The 20,801-nt window shown below is 47.9% G+C and overlaps 2 protein-coding genes across 2 annotated transcripts in view; one reads left to right on the top strand and one right to left on the bottom strand.

The window, feature by feature from the left end:
• SCAMP5 (secretory carrier membrane protein 5) overlaps window positions 1-16,666 on the bottom strand; it is a 44,488-nt gene extending 27,822 nt beyond the window's left edge. The window contains exon 1 of the mRNA XM_065871746.1: window positions 16,545-16,666. Within this exon, the coding sequence (XP_065727818.1) occupies window positions 16,545-16,666 (122 nt within the window). The remainder of the gene's footprint in view (window positions 1-16,544) is intronic.
• Window positions 16,667-18,120: 1,454 nt separating this feature from the next.
• Window positions 18,121-19,613, top strand: RPP25 (ribonuclease P and MRP subunit p25). Its single transcript, XM_065872707.1, has one exon. It carries the CDS (start codon window positions 18,303-18,305, stop codon window positions 18,942-18,944), a length of 642 nt encoding a protein of 213 aa, XP_065728779.1. The 5' UTR covers window positions 18,121-18,302; the 3' UTR covers window positions 18,945-19,613.
• Window positions 19,614-20,801: the final 1,188 nt, after the last annotated feature.

Raw genomic sequence — 20,801 nt, 5'->3', positions numbered from 1 at the left:
GCTTCCACTGCACTGGACACAGGTTCAATACCTGGTCAGGGAACTAAGGTCCTGCATGCTGTGCAGTGCACCCAAAAAAAAAGATTCAGGGTAGACAAAGTGGATATAGAGGGAGCATATCTCAATGTAATAAAAGCTATTTATGACAAACACACAGCCAATATAATACTCAATGGTGAAAAGCTAAAAGCCTTTCTGCTTAAATCTGGAACAAGACAAGGATGCCCACTCTCACCACTTCTATTCAACATAGTACTGAAAGTCCTAGCCATAGCTATCAGACAAGAAAAAGAATTAAAATGTATCCAAATTGGAAGATAAGAGGTAAAATTGTCATTATATGCAGATGACATGATATCATATACAGAAAACCCTAAAGACCACACAAAAACTACTAGAACTGATAAACAAATTCAACAAGGTAGCAGGATTCAAGTTTTTTGGGGGGGGGATTTAAGATTGACATACAGAAATCATTTGCATTTCTTTATACTAACAATGAAATATCAGAAAGAGAATGTAAAAAAAAACCAACCACATCCAAAAAAGTTAAAATACTTAGTAATAAACCTGACCAAGGAGGTGAAACACTTATATGCTGAGAACTATAAAACATTAATAAAGGAAATTGATTGCTCTTGGATTGGAAGAATTAATATTGTTAAAATGGCCATATTACCCAAAACAATCTACAAATTTAATGTGATCTCTATCAAATTACCCATGACATTTTTCACAGAACTAGAACAAATAATCCTAAGATTTATATGGAACCGTAAAAGACCCAGAATTGGGCTTCCCTGGTGGCGCAGTGGTTGAGAGTCCGCCTGCCGATGCAGGGGACACGGGTTCGTGCCCCGGTCTGGGAAGATCCCACATGCCGCGGAGCGGCTGGGCCCGTGAGCCATGGCCGCTGAGCCTGCGCGTCCGGAGCCTGTCCTCCGCAACGGGAGAGGCCACAACAGTGAGAGGCCTGCGTAACGCATAAAAAAAAAAAAAAAAAAAAGACCCAGAATTGCCAAAGCAATCCTGAGGAAAAAGAACAAAGCAGGAGGCATAATCTTCCCAGACTTCAGACAATACTACAAAGCTACAGTAATCAAAACAGTATGGTACTGGCACAAAAACAGACATATGTATCAATGGAACAGAATAGAGAGCCCAGAAATAAACCCTCACAACTACAGTCAATTAATCTTAGACAAAGGAGGCAAGAATATACAATGGGAAAAAGACAGTCTCTTTGGCAAGTGGTGTTGGGAAAGTTGGACAGCTGCATGCAAATCAATGAAGTTAGAACACACCCTCACACCATTCACAAAAATAAACTCAAAATGGCTTAAAGACTTAAATATAAGACATGACACCATAAAATTCCTAGAAGAGATCACAGGCAAAACATTCCCTAACATAAATCATACCAGTGTTTTCTTAGGTCAGTCTCCCAAGGCAATAGAAATAAAAGCAAAAAAATAAGGGGACTTCCCTGGTGGTCCAGTGAGTAAGACTCCACACTCCCAATGCAGGAGACCCAGGTTCCATCCTTGGTTGAGGAACTAGATCCCGCACGCATGTCACAACTAAGAGTTTGCATGCTGCGATTAAAAGATCCCGCATGCCACAACTAAGGATCCCACATGCCACAGCGAAGATCCCGTATGCCACAATGAAGATCCCACATGCCGCAACTAAGACCCAGCACAGCCAAAATAAAAATAAATATATTTTTTAAATGGGACCTAATCAAACTTACAAGCTTTTGCATAGCAAAGGAAACCATAAACAAAATGAAAAAACAACCTATGGAACCGGAGAAAATATTTGCAAATGATGCAAATCCCTGACAAGGGATTAATTTCTGAAATATACAAACATCTCATACAACTCAACAATAACAAATAACCCAAACAAAAATGGGCAGAAGACCTAAATAGACATTTCTCCAAAGAAGACATATAGATGGCCAACAGGCACATGAAAAGATGTTCAACATTGCTAATTATTAGAGAAATGCAAATCAAAACTACAATGAGATATCACCTCACACTGATCAGAATGGCTATCATTAAAATGTCTACAAATAACAAAGGCTGGAGAGGGTGTGTAGAGAAGGGAACCCTCCTACACTGTTGGTGGGAACTTAAGCTGGTGTAGCCATTATGGAAAACAGTATGGAGGTTCCTCAAAAAAACTAAAAATAGAGTTGCCATGTGATCCAGCAATTCCACTACTGGGCATACATCCAGACAAAAACATAATTCAAAATACATCCACCCCTATGTTTATAGCAGCACTATTTACAATAGCCAAGACATGGAAACAACCTAAATGTCCGTCAACAGATGAATGGATAAAGAAGATGTGGTACATATATGCAATGGAATACTACTCAACCATAAAAAGGAATGAAGTAATGCCATTTGCAGCAACATGGATGGACCTAGAGATTATCATACTAAGTGAAGTAAGTCAGAAAGACAAATACCATATGATATCACTTATATGTGGAATCTAAAATATGACACAAATGAACTTATCTATGAAACAGAAACAGACTTACAGACATAGAGAACAGACTTGTGGTTGCCAAGGGGTAGGGGGGTGGGCAAGGGATGGAGGGGGAGTTTGGGATTAGCAGATGCAAACTAGTATATATAGAATGGGTAAACAACAGGGTCTTACTATATAGCACAGGGAACTATATTCAATATCCTGTATAAACCATAATGGAAAAGAATATAAAAAAGAATGTATAGGGAGTTCCCTGATGGCCTAGTGGTTAAGATTCCATGCTTTTACTGCCGTGGCCCGGGTTCAGTCCCTGATCAGGGAACTGAGATCCCTCAAGCTGCACGGTACAGCCAAAAAAAAAATAAAAGAATGTATATAAGTATAACTGAATCACTTTTCTGTTCAGCAGTAATTAACACAACACTATAAATCAACTATACTTCAATTTTAAAAAATGATTCAGGGTAGAAATCTCTGCAAATCTCTTGGCCTTTTCCTCAGACTTTTGAGATGGCTTCTCAACTGCAGCCACCATGGCTGCATTGCAGACAGCTGGAAGGAGGAAGGGCAAAGGGCCAAAGGGCATGCTACCTGAGTCTGCACCCCTATTTAATGAGCTTTCCATGAAGCCCTACCCAACAATTTCTATTTATCTCTCATTGTCCTGAACTGTCACATAGTCACTCCTATTTGGCAAGGAAGTGACTGTGTGGCACATTTTAACTTTTTAACTGGGAACAATTGTCTCTGCCAATAAAACCAGGGCTGTATTAGTAAGGAAGACGGGGAGAATGGATACTGAGGAGGGTACCAGCATTGTCTGCCACACTTGGTGAGCACCAACTGGGCATATTCAGCGGGCCATGGGCTTTGTTCTGTGTGCTGACTGCAGAGGCAATCAGGAGTTCAGTTCATCTGACAATTCAGCGCCATGGAGGTGGTGATGAGCACATCTACTGGGCTATTTTTATTTCACTAGAATGTGAGCTCCACCGAGCAAGTACTGTTCTTGTGTTGTTCACTGCCGTATCCCCAGCACCTACATCAGTGCCTGTCACATAACAGGGACCCCATACATATTTGGAATGAATCAGTGATCAATAATAGTGTTGCTTTCTTCCCTGGGTATCCTTTCAATAAACTCCTATCAGCTGATGTCCTTGAATGTGGACATTGCAAAAGCCCATTGGGGATAATTCCTCCCAATAGTGCCCACTCCATTTAGTCTCAGCAGGTAACCTCAACTCTTTCGGGGGAAAAGTTAACATGCCCCTATATCTGTTCCTCCTTCCTACTTGTCTCAAAGGAAGAGCTGTTGCTATAGGCTGAATATTTGTGCCCCCTCCAAATTCATATGTTGAATCCTGACCCCCTAATGTGATGGTATTAGAAGGTGAGGTCTTTGAGAAGAGACTAGGGATTAGTGTTCTTATAAAAGAGACCCCCAAAGAGCTCCCTAGCCCCTTCCACCATGTGAGGATACAACAAGAAGTCTACAGGCCAAAAGAAGCCCCTCACCCCACCATGAGTGCATCCTGACCTTGGACTTCCAGCCTCCAGAACAGTGAGAAATAAATATCTGTTGTTTATAAGCCACCAAGTCTGTGGTATTTTGTTATAGCAGCCCAAACAGACTGAGACAGATGTCTCCCCATCTTCTCCCAGTCTAAGGACAGCCCCCCAACTTTGCTCTGATTTCCACCCCTCCTTAACTCCTCAGGGATTTTTTTTTTTTTTTTTTTTTGGCTGTGCCTCACTGCATGCGGGATCTTAGTTCCCCGACCAGGGATCAAACGTATGACCCTGAAGTGGAAGCACAGAGTCTTAACCACTGGACTGCCAGTAAATTTCCTCTTCAGGGATTTTTTTCCTTTTTTTTTTTTAACATCTTTATTGGAGTATAATTGCTTTACAATGGTGTATTAGTTTCTGCTTTATAACAAAGTGAATCAGCCATACATATACATATATCCCCATATCTCCTCCCTCTTGCGTCTCCCTCCCACCCTCCCTATCCCACCCCTCTAGGTGGTCACAAAGCACCGAGCTGATCTCCCTGTGCTATGTGGCTGCTTCCCACTAGCTATCTATTTTACGTTTCGTAGTGTATATATGTCCATGCCATTCTCTTCGTTCCAGCTTACCCTTCCCACTCCCCGTGTCAAGTGCATTCTCCATGTCTGTGTCTTTATTCCTGCATGCCCCTAGGTTCTTCAGAACGTTGGGGTTTTTTTAGATTCCATATATATGTGATAGCACACAGTATTTGTTTTTCTCTTTCTGACTTACTTCACTCTGTATGACAGACTCTAGGTTCATCCACCTCACTACAAATAACTCAATTTCGTTTCGTTTTATGGCTGAGTAATATTCCATTGTATATATGTGCAACATCTTCTTTATCCATTCATCTGTCGATGGACACTTAGGTTGCTTCCATGTCCTGGCTATTGTAAATAAAGCTGCAATGAACATTGTTGTATATGACTCTTTTTGAATTATGGTTTTCTCAGGGTATATGTCCAGTAGTGGGATTGCTGGGTTGTATGGTAGTTCTATTTTTAATTTTTTAAGGAACCTCCATACTGTTCTTTATAGTGGCTGTATCAATTTACATTCCCACCAACAGTGCAAGAGGGGTCCCTTTTCTCCACACCCTCTCCAGCATTTATTGTTTGTAGATTTTTTGCTGATGGCCATTCTGACTGGTGTGAGGTGATACCTCATTGTAGTTTTGATTTGCATTTCTCTAATGCTTAGTGATGTTGAGCATCCTTTCATGTGTTTGTTGGCAATCTGTATATCTTCTTTGGAGAAATGTCTATTTAGGTCTTCTGCCCATTTTTGGATTGGGGTGTTTGTTTTTTTGATATTGAGCTGTATGAGCTGCTTGTAAACTTTGGAGATTAATCCTTTGTCGTTTGCTTCATTTGCAAATATTTTCTCCCATTCTGAGGGTTGTCTTTTTGTCTTGTTTATGTTTTCCTTTGCTGTGCAAAAGCTTTGAAGTTTCACTAGGTTCCATTTGTTTATTTTTGTTTTTATTTCCATTTCTCTATGAGGTGGGTCAAAAAGGATCTTGCTGTGCTTTATGTCATAGAGTGTTCTGCCTATGTTTTCCTCTAAGAGTTTTATAGTGTCTGGCCTTACATTTAGGTCTTTAATCCATTTCAAGTTTATTTTTGTGTATGGTGTTAGGGAGTGTTCTAATTTCATTCCTTTACATGTAGCTGTCCAGTTTTTCCAGCACCACTTATTGCCTCTTCAGGGATTTTAATCCATCAATTATCCTCTTCCTTCAGTGCCCTCAACTTCTTCTTTCTTCTATTTATCTTTCAAACATCTCCCAAAAGGAAAAGCAAAATTGTTATTCCTCTGTCCCTAGCGCACTCAAGCTATTGTTTAACTCATATCCCCCGGTGATTTCAGCCACTCCCAAGGCAGTAAGTATCCCATGTGTGTTGAAGATGCTTTGATCAACCAAGGGTTCTTGGCTGTAAATGTGAGGAAGCCAACTCTGGCGAATGTGAGCAGAAAAGGTATTTATTGGAAGGGTAACTGGTAAGTCATATGACAAACTCCCTTGCTTTGACTCAAGAGCCATCAGTCATAACTCTGGTCATTACCTGGCCTCCCATGGACCTTTCTTAGGGGTGTGATCAGTCAGAGGATGTGACTGCCAGATGCTTTGACAGTTCGTGTCTGGTTTATTCATCAGTCTCTTGAGAGCTAGTTTGCTATAAGTCAGCCTTCCTTTCATGAATTGATAATTTTATGGCCACCCATTATTTAATAAGAAATATATATATTACTTTCCTTGCTTGGCTTTTAATTTTAGAAACTGAAAATTTGCACCAGCGTTATGCTTTTCGCTTGTGATTTCAAGGATCTGGTTGCTTTATTCTTTTGTTATTATATGTAAATTACTATGAAAATAACAATATTTTATGCATATTCCCCCAAACAAATTAAATCTTTTTGGATCAATTAAAACAATAAACAGTCAATAACATACCTGACTATCTCTAGAACATTTTTGGTCATTCCTGAACTCAGAGCCTGATGCTCTGGCCTTGTTCCTCCATGGGTACCTGGGCCACCGTGATGCTTGGCTCCTTTGCACACTTCAACTCTTCCCTGGGTCGAGACCCCTCGGCCTCCTCCCAGCCCTCATCTCTCTGGAACTGCTGATGATCAGCTCCATATTCCCCAATTCTGTAGTATGGAAAACAATTTAGCTTCTCTGCTTCCTACCCTCTCAAACATTTTAGTCTCAGAACCACTTTTCATTCTTAAAAATTATTAACCCCATAGAACTTTTTTTAATCAGTGAATTTTATTTTATTTTTCTTAAACTTTTTTATTTTTAATTTTTTTTCACACACACACACTGTATTTTATTTTTACAAGAGATAAATAAACTGACACCAAGCATTGTAACTGGATGACCACAACAAAAGCAACAAGGATTGCAACTACCAAACACAAAACACACTCATACTATGTCATAATAGTGACATTCAGTCCAGTAATCCTCCACTGTAACAGCTCCTTTACTTTGCAGTGAAAATTGACTTGTATACTTTTTGCCTCTGAGTCCTTATGGGATTTTTTTTTATTAACCCCATAGAACTTTACAAATGTGGGTTATTTACCAATATTTACTGTATTATAACTTAAAACATTTAAAAAAATTATGTATTTGTCCATTCAAAATAATAATAATAAATTACATGTTAACATAATTTTATTTAAAATAATTATATTTTCCAAAACAAACACACATAAAAAAGTAGTGAGAAGAGTGGCATTGTGTTTTTGTTTGTTTGTTTTGTTTTGTTTTGGCTTAAACGAGAGATTTATTTCTCACAGTTTTGGAGACTGGAAAGTCTGAGATCAGGGTGCCAGCATGGTCAAGTTCTGGTGAGGTCCCACTAGCAGAGCGCATTGTTTTGCAATTTTGAAGACATCTTTAGTGTCTGGCTTAATGGAAGACAGCTGGAGTCCCATATCTGTTTCTGCATTTAATTTGTTGCAATATCACATGTCATGCAACCTTTGGAAAATTCCACTGTACATTCATGAGAGAAGAAGAATGAAAAAGGCAAATAATATCTTAGTGTTCCCAAAAATGTTTGCTCCCACAGATCCTCCCTCCCTCTATTTCCCCACCAAAATCCAGGGACCTCCAAAGATCCCTGGATCACACTTTAAGAAACACTCTTTTAGACCATGTCCTGGGAGTGAGTTGCTGATTTTTCATACCCAGTGAAGCCTATCATTCATTCACTCAACAAATATTGACCACCTTCTGAGTATCAGACACTGTTTTGGGTGCTGGAGATGCAGGTGAGAACCAAACAAAGTCCCTGCCCTCATGGAGCCTACATTCTAGTGGGAGGAGACAGGTAATAAACAATTTTTAAACTATAATTATGTTAGGCAATAAATGTCACCAAGAAAAATAAAGCCAAAGAAGGGAATAGAGACTGAAGTAGGGGGATTTGTGTTTGTTTGTTTGTTATATTAAGGTGGTCAGGGAAGCCTCTCAGAGGTGACATTTGGGCAGAGACTGTAGAATATGAGGGAGAGAGCCAGGGGGATATCAGAGGGACAGCATTCCGGGCAGAAGGAGCAGCAAGTACAAAGGCCCTGACATGGAAGTGTGTTCATTGTGTTTGAGGGAAAGCAAGGGAGCTGGTGAGACTTCAATGGAATGAGTAAAGGGGAGAGTGGTGGGAGATGACGTCAGAGGAGGGAGGAGTGCAGATTTTGGATGTAATGGTGGTTTCACTGAATTAATGCCTCTTTAAGGCCATGGCAGATTATATTCTCTAAAAATGGCCACAGCAATATTTCTAGTCCTACATGCTCTTCCAGAACTTTGCCATCCCCCATCTAGAAATGGAGTCTACTTCCTTTGCCCACAAGCCTGGGCAAAGGCTTAGTGACTTCCTTGGTAAACAGAACGTGGCAGAAGTGACACTGTGTGACACTCAAGGCTAGGTCATAAAAAGCGATATGGTTTATGCCTGGCTCTCTCTGTCATTGGATGCTCACCCTGGAATCCAGCCGCCATGCTGTGAGGATGCTCAAACTACTCTAAGAAGAAAGACCACATGAAGAGGCACACATGGAGATCTGAGGCTTTCATCTGACAGCCAGCAAGAACCAACAGACATGCAAGTAAGAAAACTTTCAGATTATTCTGGCCCCCAGCCTTCATATGAGTCTTCTAGCTGAAACCACAGACACGGGCAAGAAAGAGACAAACCACCCTCGCTGCCCTGCCTAAATTCCTGTCCCACTGGATCTGTGAACATAATAAATTATTGCTTTACACAACTCAATTTTGGATAATTTGTCAAGCAGCAGTTGGTAACTGGAACAGAGGCATGTTAGCATCCTAAGTGAGCATTTCAAAGTACTAACCTAATCAAAACAGGCCGGATTAAAATCCTGCAATGAGGGCTTCCCTGGTGGCCCAGTGGTTGAGAGTCCGCCTGGCGATGCAGGGGACAAGGGTTCATGCCCCGGTCCGGGAACATCCCACATGCCGAGCAGCGGCTGGGCCCGTGAGCCATGGCCGCTGAGCCTGCGCGCCCAGGGCCTGTGCTCCGCAACGGGAGAGGCCACAGCAGTGAGAGGCCCGCGTACCGCAAAAAAAAAAAAAAAAAAAAAAATCCTGCAATGATTTCTTAGGCAAAAGCGGATGTACCTGCCAGGGTATTTAAAGAAATCCTAACAATCATTTAGCCTTCTTCCCTCCAGGTTATAACTGGGGAGCTTTGGGATTCAGGCTCATGGATGGAAGTAGTCCCAAAGTAGGTTAATAAGAAGGAAGTAATAATAGTCAGACATGGGCAGTGCCTAGCTTCTGACTTCATCTCCTCCAATGAAAAAAGGCTTCATGAATACCAGAGAAAGCCCAGAGTATCCTTCTCCTGCTAATCCCCACCCTACCGCCTGTCATAAAATGCCCCTGGTCATGAAGGATTTCCGGTGAATTTCTTAAAAGTTTCAAGTAGAAGTTACATCTGTGGACCACACTGACCTGCAGATATGTGTGTTTTTTTGTTTGTTTGTTTGTTTTTTTTTGTGGTACGCGGGCCAGCGGCCATGGCTCATGGGCCCAGCCGCTCCGCGGCACGTGGGATCCTCCCGGACCGGGGCACGAACCAGTGTCTCCTGCATTGGCAGGCGGACTCTCAACCACTGCACCACCAGGGAAGCCCCCAGATATGTGTGTTTTAATGACAGGAGTTAGTTGATATGGTAGACTGTCCAGAGAGATGGTTCCCGTGCCTGTATATACATGTCAGACCTTCCACCAAGAGGTGGAATTTATTTTCCTGCACCTTGAATCTGGGCTAGATGTGCATCTTAGTTTGACCAATAGAATGCAAAGGAGGTAATAATGTGTGACTTCTGGGCATAGACCTTAAGAGTCTTTGAAGCCCCCATTTTCATCTTTTTGGGATCAAGCCACTTAAGAAATAAGCCTGGGCTAGAGATCATGTGGAGACAGGTCCATCCAGCACCCCCAGCCATTCCAGCCACCCCGTCTGAGGCACCAGACATGTGAATGAAACCATCTTGAGTGTTCCAGCCCTGGTCAAGCTCCCCGCTGAAGGTCTATGAGTGAGTGACCCAACTGACCCATATGGAGCAGAATGGCCAGCCTGAGCCCAGCCAAACCACAGAAGCATTAGAAACAAGAAATCATTGTTATTTTTAACCACCAAGTTTTAAGGTGATTTGGGGCTTCCCTGGTGGTGCAGTGGTTAAGAATCTGCCTGCCAATGCAAGGGACACAGGTTCGGGCCCTGGCCCGGGAAGATCCCACATGCCGCGGGGCAACTAAGCCCATGCGCCACAACCACTGAGCCTGCGCTCTAGAGCCCGCGAGCCACAGCTACTGAGCCCACGTGCCACAACTACTGAAGCCTGCGCACCTAGAGCCTGTGCTCCTCAACAAGAGAAGCCACAACAATGAGAAGCCCATGCACTGCAAACAAGAGTAGCCCCCGCTCACCGCAACTAGAGAAAGCCCACGCAAAGCAATGAAGACCCAACGCAGCCAAAAATAAATAAATAAATATATTAAAAAAAGAAAGTTTAAAGGTGATTTGTTAGCCAGCAACAGTTAACTGAAACATTTAAAAACCTAAACTGTTACACAAAAATATGAAATTTGGGCTTCTTTTTTGTTTGTGTTTTAATATTTATTTATTTGGCTGTGTTGGGTCTTTGCTGAGGCAAGCGGGATCTTCGTTGCAGCATGCAGGGTCTTTTTGTTGTGGTGCACTGGCTTCTCTCTAGTTGTGGTGCTCAGACTCTCTAGTTGCGGCACACAGGCTCTCTAGTTGTGGGGTGCGGGCTCTAGAGCACACAGGCTCAGTAGCTGTGGCACAAGGGCTTAGTTGCCCCACAGTATGTGAGATCTTCCCCGACCAGGGATCGAACCCACATCCCCTGCATTGAAAGGCAGATTCTTAACCACTGGACCACCAGGGAAGTCCCTGGGCTTCTTTTTTGAAAACACTGGACCTGTGTTGCTCACTTGAACTTCAGGGAAGAATCTGAAAGGTGTGCCAATACCCAGAGTGAAGATCTGTGGATACAACAAGACAACTGCTTTAGAAAGGGGAGTTCTGCCTGTTCCCATGGCTTCCCTGGAGGCAGAAATGATGGGAGCTGGTGACACCCAATCACAACTATTATCTTTCCCAAAGAAGGTTCACTGAGCAGGTCATTCATCAGCAAGTATGCATGATTTCTGGGCAGAGAGAGGGTTCTCCCTGGAATTCTGCAAACAAAATATGCTCTTTTCCCTTGTTGAAATATGTAAAATTTATCTTCTGGGACAGTATGCACAAGGCACCTTGTGATTCAATTCAGAACAATAGAGGGCAGGCACACTTGGTTAACTTCATCTCTTACTCAAGAGAAGGGAAGACAATGAATTACCTGGTGGTGACAGGGGACCCTCATGGCCATAAAGTTGGATTTGACCAACTAGCTTGTTGAACTGGGATGAACCCCAGTTGGGATGAACCCTGGGATGGTGGTGACAGGAGTATTATGTGAAGAGAGCTGCTTCCATTCTCACCACCATGAAGAGGTGGGGAAGGGACAATTGCCAGGAAAAGAGGCGGTGCAGGGAAGAGGACACTATTTCCTGGCTTCTTCCCAGTGCTCCAAAACCTAGGGGCCTCTACGGCAACAAAATTACAGTTTATTATAAGCCTGACTCTGGGAGAAGGGATCTACGCATGTAGCATTCCGAAAAGCTGATACAACCACTCCCCATTGAAATGAAGCAGAAAATGTCAAATCACACAGAAGCAAAACAAAACCACTGGGTCTGCATTCCTACCTGTCAACAAACAGCTGGGGCCCAGCAGCTCTGGCTGCCCCATGAGGGCTGACATTCTGCTCTGCCTCTCTCTCTCTTTTTTAATTTTTTTAACCCCACCCACCAGGTTTGCCTACAAGCTTTGCTGCTCGGTAGCTGAGTCTTTGGACAAGGGATTTAGCCTATATCTGCAAAGTGGGAGTGATGATCCCATGGAGGTACTGGGACATAACCTGAGACAATTCCAAGAAGTAAGTCCTATTATCATCCTTATAGGTTCCATTTTACAATAGAGGAAACTGAGGCCCAGAGAAGTCCCATAGCTTGACCAAGAGCACAGCTAGCAAACTGCAGAGCTGGGATTCAAACCCAGGCAGTCAGGCTCCAGAGTCCATGCTCTTAACCACCTCACCAGCTGCTCATGTGTGTTAGATGGGCAAGCATTTTGTAAGTTGTAGAAAAACTCAGTGCATCCCTGAAGGATAATTGTAATTCTGGGAAGGCATAAACCAAGCACCCTAGCTGTGGCCCAGGTCAGAGTGGGAGGAGGAAGAGCGGCCCTGGTGCCCCCCACCCCCCCCATCCCAGGCAAGCACCTGGCAGAGCAGAATTCTACCCTGGAGTTCTAGGACCTTCGTTGTGGGTAGCTGCGGAGGCCTAGAGCTGGTGGTTTTCTGCTCTGCTTCCCCTTTCTCCTGCAGATGGTCTAATGCCATGATTAAGAGCAGGCTCAAGCCATACTGACTCTGGATCTGGCTCTACCTCATTTACGAAACGGGTAGTGGCTTCACTGTTGTATGAAATGAGTTAATATGTGTGAGTGTCCGGCACAAAGTAAGTGCTAAGTAAGTGTCCGCTAGAGTTGGTAACTATTCCCACACCTTATCAGCTCTATACTTGCCTCCCACCCCAAGGTTCTCAAACATGCTGATTCTTTTGTTTTTGATCAATTCCCACCTTGGAATTAGGAGTATAACCTTATCTTCAGAGGGCAAAACTGACCTAAAGGTGGAAGAAATAACGGGGGATTTCAGGCATCCCAGCAGGCTCTTGGGAAGTCTTTTGGGGACAAGCACTCTCCTGGGAACTCTAACTTTGCCCAGGTGAGTGGCTTTTTACTATACTTGCCTCTGGAATCTGGAAGGAAGGTAGATGACTAGCGGTAGCACCCACTCCTGAAGAGATGGAGAAGGAGCTCCAGTGGCTTCTTTTGCCTCTCTTTTCCCCATCCTACAGACCCCTCTCCTCACTCACTCTAGGTCTCACATATACCCTCTTACCCCAGGACTCAGGTGACTTGGCCTGTTGGCTAGAAAAGCAAGCGAATTTCATGCTAGGTAAATGGCTCTTGTCCGCAAAGGGAAGCACTCACTGGGTCTGCTATGCAAACCCCTGTTCCCCATCTGTGGGGCCACAGCCAGCACAGCAGGAGGAGTGGCCTGAAGGTAGAGGCTTTGGTGGTGTTGGGACTCCTGGGTCCTATCCTGGCTGGCCCAAGGGGAAAAGCATTGATGGAAGTGAAACATGGTGAGGAGGCTGGACTGTAGCGGAGACAAGGATGGGGAGCTAGAATCAGAGCACTGGCCCAGGGCCCCGGACTCAGTCTAATGGAGGAGGTACCTGTCTGTTATAGCAGAACTCTCTCTCAGGCCACGCTCACCTCCAGGCATCATTGCCTAGCAGTGTTAAATTTACAAAGAGCTCTGATAGCCATAATCCTACTCAACCTCCAGGAGAGCCCTGTAGAGCGGTGACTGCTCTTATGCCCATGACCAAAAACAATCTCGGAGAAGTTGTCACTCTTACATCCATTTAACAATAAACAAATAAATCCAGCTCTCCTGATTCAAAGTCTTTCCACATATTTGCTTCGATATGTTGAGTCCTGATTCCCTCTCCTCCTGAATTTGCCTCCCAAATACTCCCCTTCTGTTGTGGTTTTGAAATGTCTACAAATTCTTTGATACTGCTCCCTTCAAGAATTGGAACCAGATTCCCCTTCAGAGGAGGTGGGGCCATAAAAGGCATTGTGGCTTCATGCTTGTTCCCTCTCTCTCCCTCCCTCCCTCCCTCCCTTTCTCTTTCCCCCTCTCTCTCAGCTCCAGGGGAAGCCAGCTGCTTGTCATGAGATCTATGGAGAGATCCATGTGAAAAGGAACAGAAGCCTCTGACCAACATGTGAGTAAGCTTGAGAGCAGATGCTCCAGACGCAGCTGACATCTTGACTGCAACCTCATGAGAGGCCCTGAGCTAGAACCACCACTATAAGCTGCTCTTGGATTTCTAGTCCTCAAAAACTGGGTAAGAGAATGAATGTTTTTGTTTTAAGCTACTGAGTTTTGGGGTAATTTTTAATGCAGCAATAGATAACCAATACATCTTCCCCACTGTAGGAACTGCCTCTCTCCCCAAACCTAACTCATACGTTTACTGGGGAGCTCAAATCATTAAGAAGTTTCTTTTTTTCTTAAACTCAGGTGAGGTAGAACACCTGCATTTAGGTATCTGTGATTGCTGCTTTCTAGCTGTGGTATATTGGGCCAGTTACTTAATCTCTCCGTGCTTCAGTTTCCACATCTGTCAAACAATGATAGAAAGGAAGATTTCAAAGGTTGAATCAGGGAATAGATGTGAGGGTACCTGGCCCAATGCTGGGCACTTGGTGGGTGCCTGATAAATCTGACCTCCCTCTGGCCCTCTCTAACTTGCTAGTTTCTGACTCCTTTGCATCCCCCCAAGCCCCTGCCTGGACAAGCTGGGACTAGGACCAGGAGTTTTAGGGGGATCCCCATCCTCTTCCTGCCTCTGGAGACAGAGGAGGAAGAGACCTGCCCGGCACCAGGGATCTTCTCCCAGTATTGGGGTGACAGGCGATTTGTCCACGAGAGGCGGGATGTACTGCTGGAAAGGTCCCGTTGCAGATCAGGGGCTGGTGCTGCATTGGCGAGGCTTGGACTCCAGCCTAGTCACCCCTCCACCTCCTTGGAGGGTGAAAGGAGTCTACTTTGCCACTCACTAGTCCCCAACATATTAGGAAAACTGTTATTTCCAAGGCTTTGCCCATTTCTTTTCATTTTCACCAGGTTTCTTCCTCCCCCTCCCTTTTTAAATTTTTAAAATTTATTTTAATCACAAATAATGTATGAAAAATAACATTAGCCAACATTTCCTGAGAACTTACCAGCCAAGGTTCTAATACTGTTATGTGTCTCACAACCACTTTATGAGGCAGGTTCCTGTATTAGCCCCATTTTACAGCTAAAAAAACCAAGGCATAAGGATTAAGCAAATTGCCCAAGGTCACAAAGAGGCAAAAAGAAACTAATGAAGCTCAGGCTTCAAGGTCAGGCCCTCACTTACACAGACTGTTCTAAAACTCTGGGCTTAATTTTGTATTCATATTTAGTAGTTCTTTCCTTAGAGAGGCCCACAAAATGTGGCTTCAGAGGTAACAGATGCAGTGTGCTGTTTTTTTGCAGATATTTTAAAATTATTTGAAAACTACATTTACAGCTATAAACATGCACACACGGAAACAGACTCCCGAACTTTAAAAAAACAATACTTGTGGTCCTACTGTGTGGATAGCTGCCACCCGACTTTTTTAACAGAAAGTCTTGACTGTCCACGTTTCTAACTGTCGCGGAGTGTGCGCCACAGATGCTCACATTTATTTACCCACGTTCCCAGATTTGAGCCCTCTACTCCCCTCCCAACCTCTTCCGCCCTGTCCTCCCGGTTCCTCCCTGCCTCCCCCAGCGCATCCTGCCTTCGCCCCTCTCCTCATCCCGGTTTCTCTATCACAGCGCCCCCTTCCCCAGCTATCCTCGCTACCTCTCCTTCGCCTCCATTCCTAACTGCCTTGTGCATTTCTCCGCTCTCCCCGCCCCGCTCCCGCACGTCACCATCTAGCACACTGGCCCCTTTCCCGCCCTCGCGTCCTCTCTGCCAACCTCGCTCCCCTCATTCACAGTTCCTGCCCCACCTCAAATCTTTCCGCTCCCCTCCTCGAGTCCCCCGCCCCCGCTCCCATCCCTCACTCGTTCCCCACCGGGCCCTGCCACTCCGCGGCCCGGCAGGAGTGCACAGCCGGCTGGCTACGACGCGCGCTGACAGTGTAATGAATGGCTTCAGCGGTAATTAGCGACCCGGCGGCTAATCACGGAGTACATTTACATTTTAAGTGCTGCAGAGGGAGCTGGGAAGGGGAGGGGAGGGACGGGAGGGGATGCGGGCCTTTTCCGCGGTCTCCCTTCACTGACTGGGGAGCGAAGTGAATCGAGACTTCCACAGCTGGCGGCAGTGGAGGGGGATGGCGGTGGGGCGCTTTCCAGGGCCAACTCAGGCGGACGCATAACGGCGTCACTCTCACCCGACGTAAACTGGGAGCTCCCAGGCCCCTTTCTCCAAACTGCAGACCCCCGCGTAATCCCCTCCAAGTGAACGTTCAGCCTAGGCTTGCATACCCGCGTGGATGGAGAGCTCGCTTCTTCCCTAACCAACCCGTTCGAACATAGATTCCAGCTGTTCGGGGACTTTTTCTCAGGCCTAGAGAAACGGATGCCCTTTAAGTCCCACAACTGCCCGAGTCTTACAAAGCTTGAGGTTCCCTGCGCCCCGCCACGCGCTGCAGACTCTTGTGTCTTCTCCGGACTGCTGTGCCTCCGACCCCTACGGCTGCTCCTTGTGGGGCCCGCGGGAGCTGGCGAGACGGAAATACAGGTTCCGAGGGGAACGCGACCTCGAGGGCCCCTGATCCCAGAATGCGAGCAGAAGATCCGAGAGGCGGTTGGTCATTCGTACGCTGGGGCTCAAAGGTCCACCTGCTCCAGTCACTCCCAAGGGGCGGTAATGGGGTCAGCCCCGGGTTCCAAACAGGAAGGCTGGGAGATGGGAGCTGGGAGATACAAGATGCTGAGGAGGACGCGAGGGGAGGGAGGGGGACCCCGGCAGCCCCGTCTCAAGACTGGGGCCCAGCTCCCCCGGGCACTGTCATGCCCCCAGCACTTCAAGGGCTTCCCTCCCGCCGCAGCTCTCTGCGCTCCTCCCCGCCAAGCCCCGTCGTAGTCACTCCCGCCGGATCAGGTCTGGCCCACTCTCGGTTCTGTGCGTGCGCGAGGGGTTGGAAGGATGAAGAGCGAGACGCTAGGGCAGTTCTAGGGAGGGTCCAGCTCCTTCTCAAACCCCCTCCCTCTCATCAGTCCATCAACAACCCCAACTTCACCTCTCCCTTCACTGTTCATCTCTCCTGGCAGGAGATCCGGGGCCACTCCCTCAGTCCTGCGGAGTTCCCGGGGAGGGGCACCCAGTAGCTTCGTAATGCCCCCGGGGCTTCAACTTCCACCTACCTCCCTTCTCTCTCAAAACCTGCCCTCACCCAGTCTCCTTTCTGAAAAAGGACCCTGCTGGGTCTCAGCGAGCCAGGCTAACAACAAATTCCACTTGAGAAAAAGGGGGACCCACTTTAGCAGGGAACAATGCCTGGCTTACCCTAAAGCATGCAGCCCTAATACTCGACTTTCAGGCATGGATGGAGGGAGCTTAACTCCCTTTGAGAAATGGTCTCCTTGCTCTCTTCCCATTCATCTCAGGGAACAGCCTGGCCCAGAGCCTCAGTCCCCACACCCTAGGGGTGTGCGGGCGTCCAGGAGCCTCCAGCACCAGTCAGGCACGGAGAGGCTGAGACCTCAGTCTCCGGCTGCTCTGCGAGGACCACGCCGCGACGTAGTCCTCGAAGGCAGAAGCGGAGCGGAGCCGGAGACAGCGCCTCCCGCAGTCTGCTGACGGTGCACAGGGCTGTCCTTGAGTGGAGAATAGCGGCTCGGGAGCCGAAGGGACGAAGGTGGGGGTGGGGGGTTCCGCCAAGGAGTGGGAGAAAGAGGTGCAGCCCCCAGCAGGCCGCTTTGAAATCTCTCCTTGGGAGGGGACAAGGGGTGGCCTTCAGCTGAAACGCGAAAGGGCTCGGGCACCCGGGTCGAAGCGCCGTTTGCCCTGCAGACGCAGTTTTTATTTAGGTTGCCCGTTTATCAGGGTCGGCTCTGGGAGGGCTGATGGCGATTACTGGGAAACTTCACCTGACAGGTCACCCCCTAGCGCTGCCACGGCGCCCCACGATGCGCGCAGCTCCCACGCCCTTGTAGCTGACGACCGGACTGGATCCGAGAGGCTGGTGAGGCTGGGGCCCCAGCTGGGCTGGCTGAGTTAGGGGCGGGGCCTGGAGGTAGGGGCGGGGCTCCTAGGCTCTCAGGCGGGGCCTCAGCCAAAGGCGCGGAGAGCGCGGAGTAGAGCAGCGCCCAGTGGAGAGAAGTGGAAGACGAGGATCGCACCGTCCTAGCCCGCCCGCCAGCGTCCACGCAGCTCCCTCACCCTTACCCCGGCCGGCCCTTGCCAGACGCGACCCGCCGCCATGCAGCCCCGGGGCTGAGGCGGCCCAATGGCGAAGGCTGCGTCCCCGCGGTCCCGGCAACGACGGCGCATGGAGAACTTCCGTAAGGTGCACTCAGAGGAGGCGCCGGTGGGGAGCGGGGACGAGGGAGGCGGCCCGGGCTCGGGCCCCTTCGCAGACCTGGCGCCGGGCGCCGTGCAGATGCGGGTCAAGGAGGGCAGTAAGATCCGGAACCTGCTGGCCTTCGCCACCGCCAGCATGGCGCAGCCAGCCACGCGCACCATCGTCTTCAGCGGCTGCGGTCGGGCCACCACCAAGACCGTCACGTGCGCCGAGATCCTCAAGCGCCGCCTGGCGGGTCTGCATCAGGTCACGCGGCTGCGCTACCGGAGCGTGCGCGAAGTGTGGCAGAGCCTCCCTCCGGAGCCCACGCCTGGTCAGAAGCCTGGCGAGCCAGCCGCCAGTCTCAGTGTACTTAAGAACGTGCCCAGCCTCGCCATCCTACTTTCCAAGGATTCACTGGATCCGCGCCAACCCGGCTACCAGCCCCCGAACCCCCATCCTGGCCCCTCGTCCCAGCCAGCTGCATCGACGTCCAAGAGGAGTCTAGGGGAACCCGCAGCTGGAGAAGGCTCTGCGAAGCGGTCACAACCTGAGCCAGGTGCTGCTGAAGAGGACCAGACCGCCTGAGAGCTCCGGCCTCTGGGCCACCTAGGTGGGCTGGATCTTACCTCCAGAGCTTCGACCTTGAGATGTACCTCCAGCCTTTCATGCTTTGGTACTCTGGAACCCACGACCTGGCAGCATGGACCCCAAGGCGACAAGAAGGGGACCCCAGGGAAGCTTCGTGGTGGGGTTGCTCCTTCACCTATGTGGACTGACGACACAGAACTGCACCTTCAGCTTTTCTGAACCATACGGGGACCTTCCTCAGGGAGGGAATGGTGGGCAGTGGGACTCTTGAGCCTTGCTCAGGACCCCCAAGGGTTAAAGGCACCTAGGATTCTTGAAGTGGGCCTGGAGGGTGGAAGCTGAGGAAGGCTCTTGGTATCACCCCACCACTGTCAGCAGAGGGCAAGGGGTTGGAAACCACGCCTGAGGGCAGCAGATTATGAGTTGTGGGAGTGGCCTGTTGTGCCCCTCACCTAGGACACAGTTTCCTTTCGTTTCCCTTCCCCTGCTTTTAAGGAACATCCTGAGATCATGCTGGCAGGGGCATCTCCATAGGTTCTAGCTCTTTTAACATCCCCCTTTCCCCATGCTGGCCCAGAGGGAGAGACCCAGGACAGAACTTCCCATGCTTCCTCCCCTGAGCCCCACAGCTGGAGTCTTGCTTCCAATAAAACAAACACAAAAATGGCTCTGTCCCTGGGTTTTTTCCTAACCAGTTGCCTGTGCAGAGACTGCTCTGGTCTGCCCCCTTGTGTCAGTCCCCTCCAGCCTGGATCCTTAGCCTTTGGAGTCTTAGGGGTCAGGCACAGAAACTGGACAGCTTCAAAATGGTGCAGGGGGCACATTACCCAGTCCCTGGCTTCTCCCTCTTTCTCAGCCCTCCCTGGCTGGCTCTAGCTTAAGGGCTTGTGGCCAGAAGGGGACCATTTTCACCTTACACATTACTACTAAGGGAAAGGGAACAGCACATTGCTTTTCTGGATGGGGAAGGAAGGTGAGCATCGATGAACTCTTCTGTCACTGCCAAGGGTGGCAGATCCAACTGGGGTCCCTAAACCTGCAGCCTCCTGCCAATAGACAGCCTTATCCAGAAAGCTGGCACAGAGCCCCCCCATCCCCATGGATAGGGTCTACCCTTCACTGCTTTCTCTCTCTGAGAAAGGACAGCACACCCTTGGGAGAGGGGGAGGAGAGACGGAGCGCAAATCCACTGCTGGAAATTACTATTCAGCAGAGAAGCTGGGACTTGGGTTGTGAATCACTGCAGGCTCCCTGATAAGCTGCTGCCTCCAGCCCTGCACAGCTGTCTGTTGAGAGATAATGGCCTTATAAGCCTTTCTGCCCAACTCCAAGTAAGGTGGGAGGGTGGAGAGAGTGCTGTGTGTACTGGAAGCACTCTAGCAGGTAGGGTGGCAGCAGCGGGGGGCACATAGCCCTGGGATCTCAGGGGACCTGCCCCCTTGCAACTTAACAGCATCCTTGCAAAGGAGGAGATGGGGAAGTATGTAAGTCACTTGGTAGGCAGAAACCTGAAATAAATCCTGCTGGTAACAAGAGGTAGGTTTCTGCAGTTGACAGAAGGGGCTCTTTGGGGAGTCCACCCCCACCCCCCTATCTCGGCTTCAGCTTTGGATCAGAGAGCCCTGCCATACAGATTCTGACACTGGTTGCCCTCCCCAATTTCTTGTTCTTGATAAGTCCCTAGGAGGGCCAAGGGGTTTGGGTGTGCTTGTCTGACTCTCGCTGGTGGCCCAAGAAGTGTGGAGAGAATGTAAACTATCCTGACAACTAAGGTGCCCTGGGCGTCTGCATCTAAAGTACATGATAAAACTTGGAAGAGGTCCTGCATGGTAGGATCTTAAGAGAGACTGGTCT

Source organism: Phocoena phocoena, chromosome 2, assembly GCF_963924675.1.
Source record: "Phocoena phocoena chromosome 2, mPhoPho1.1, whole genome shotgun sequence".
NCBI lineage: Eukaryota > Metazoa > Chordata > Mammalia > Artiodactyla > Phocoenidae > Phocoena > Phocoena phocoena.
Note: the sequence above shows the minus strand (reverse complement) of the source record. Positions and strands in the feature narration are given on the sequence as shown.

Excerpts from the sequence above, each read along its gene's own strand:
- RPP25 (XM_065872707.1), top strand. The coding sequence starts at position 18,303 with ATGGCGAAGGCTGCGTCCCCGCGGTCCCGGCAACGACGGCGCATGGAG.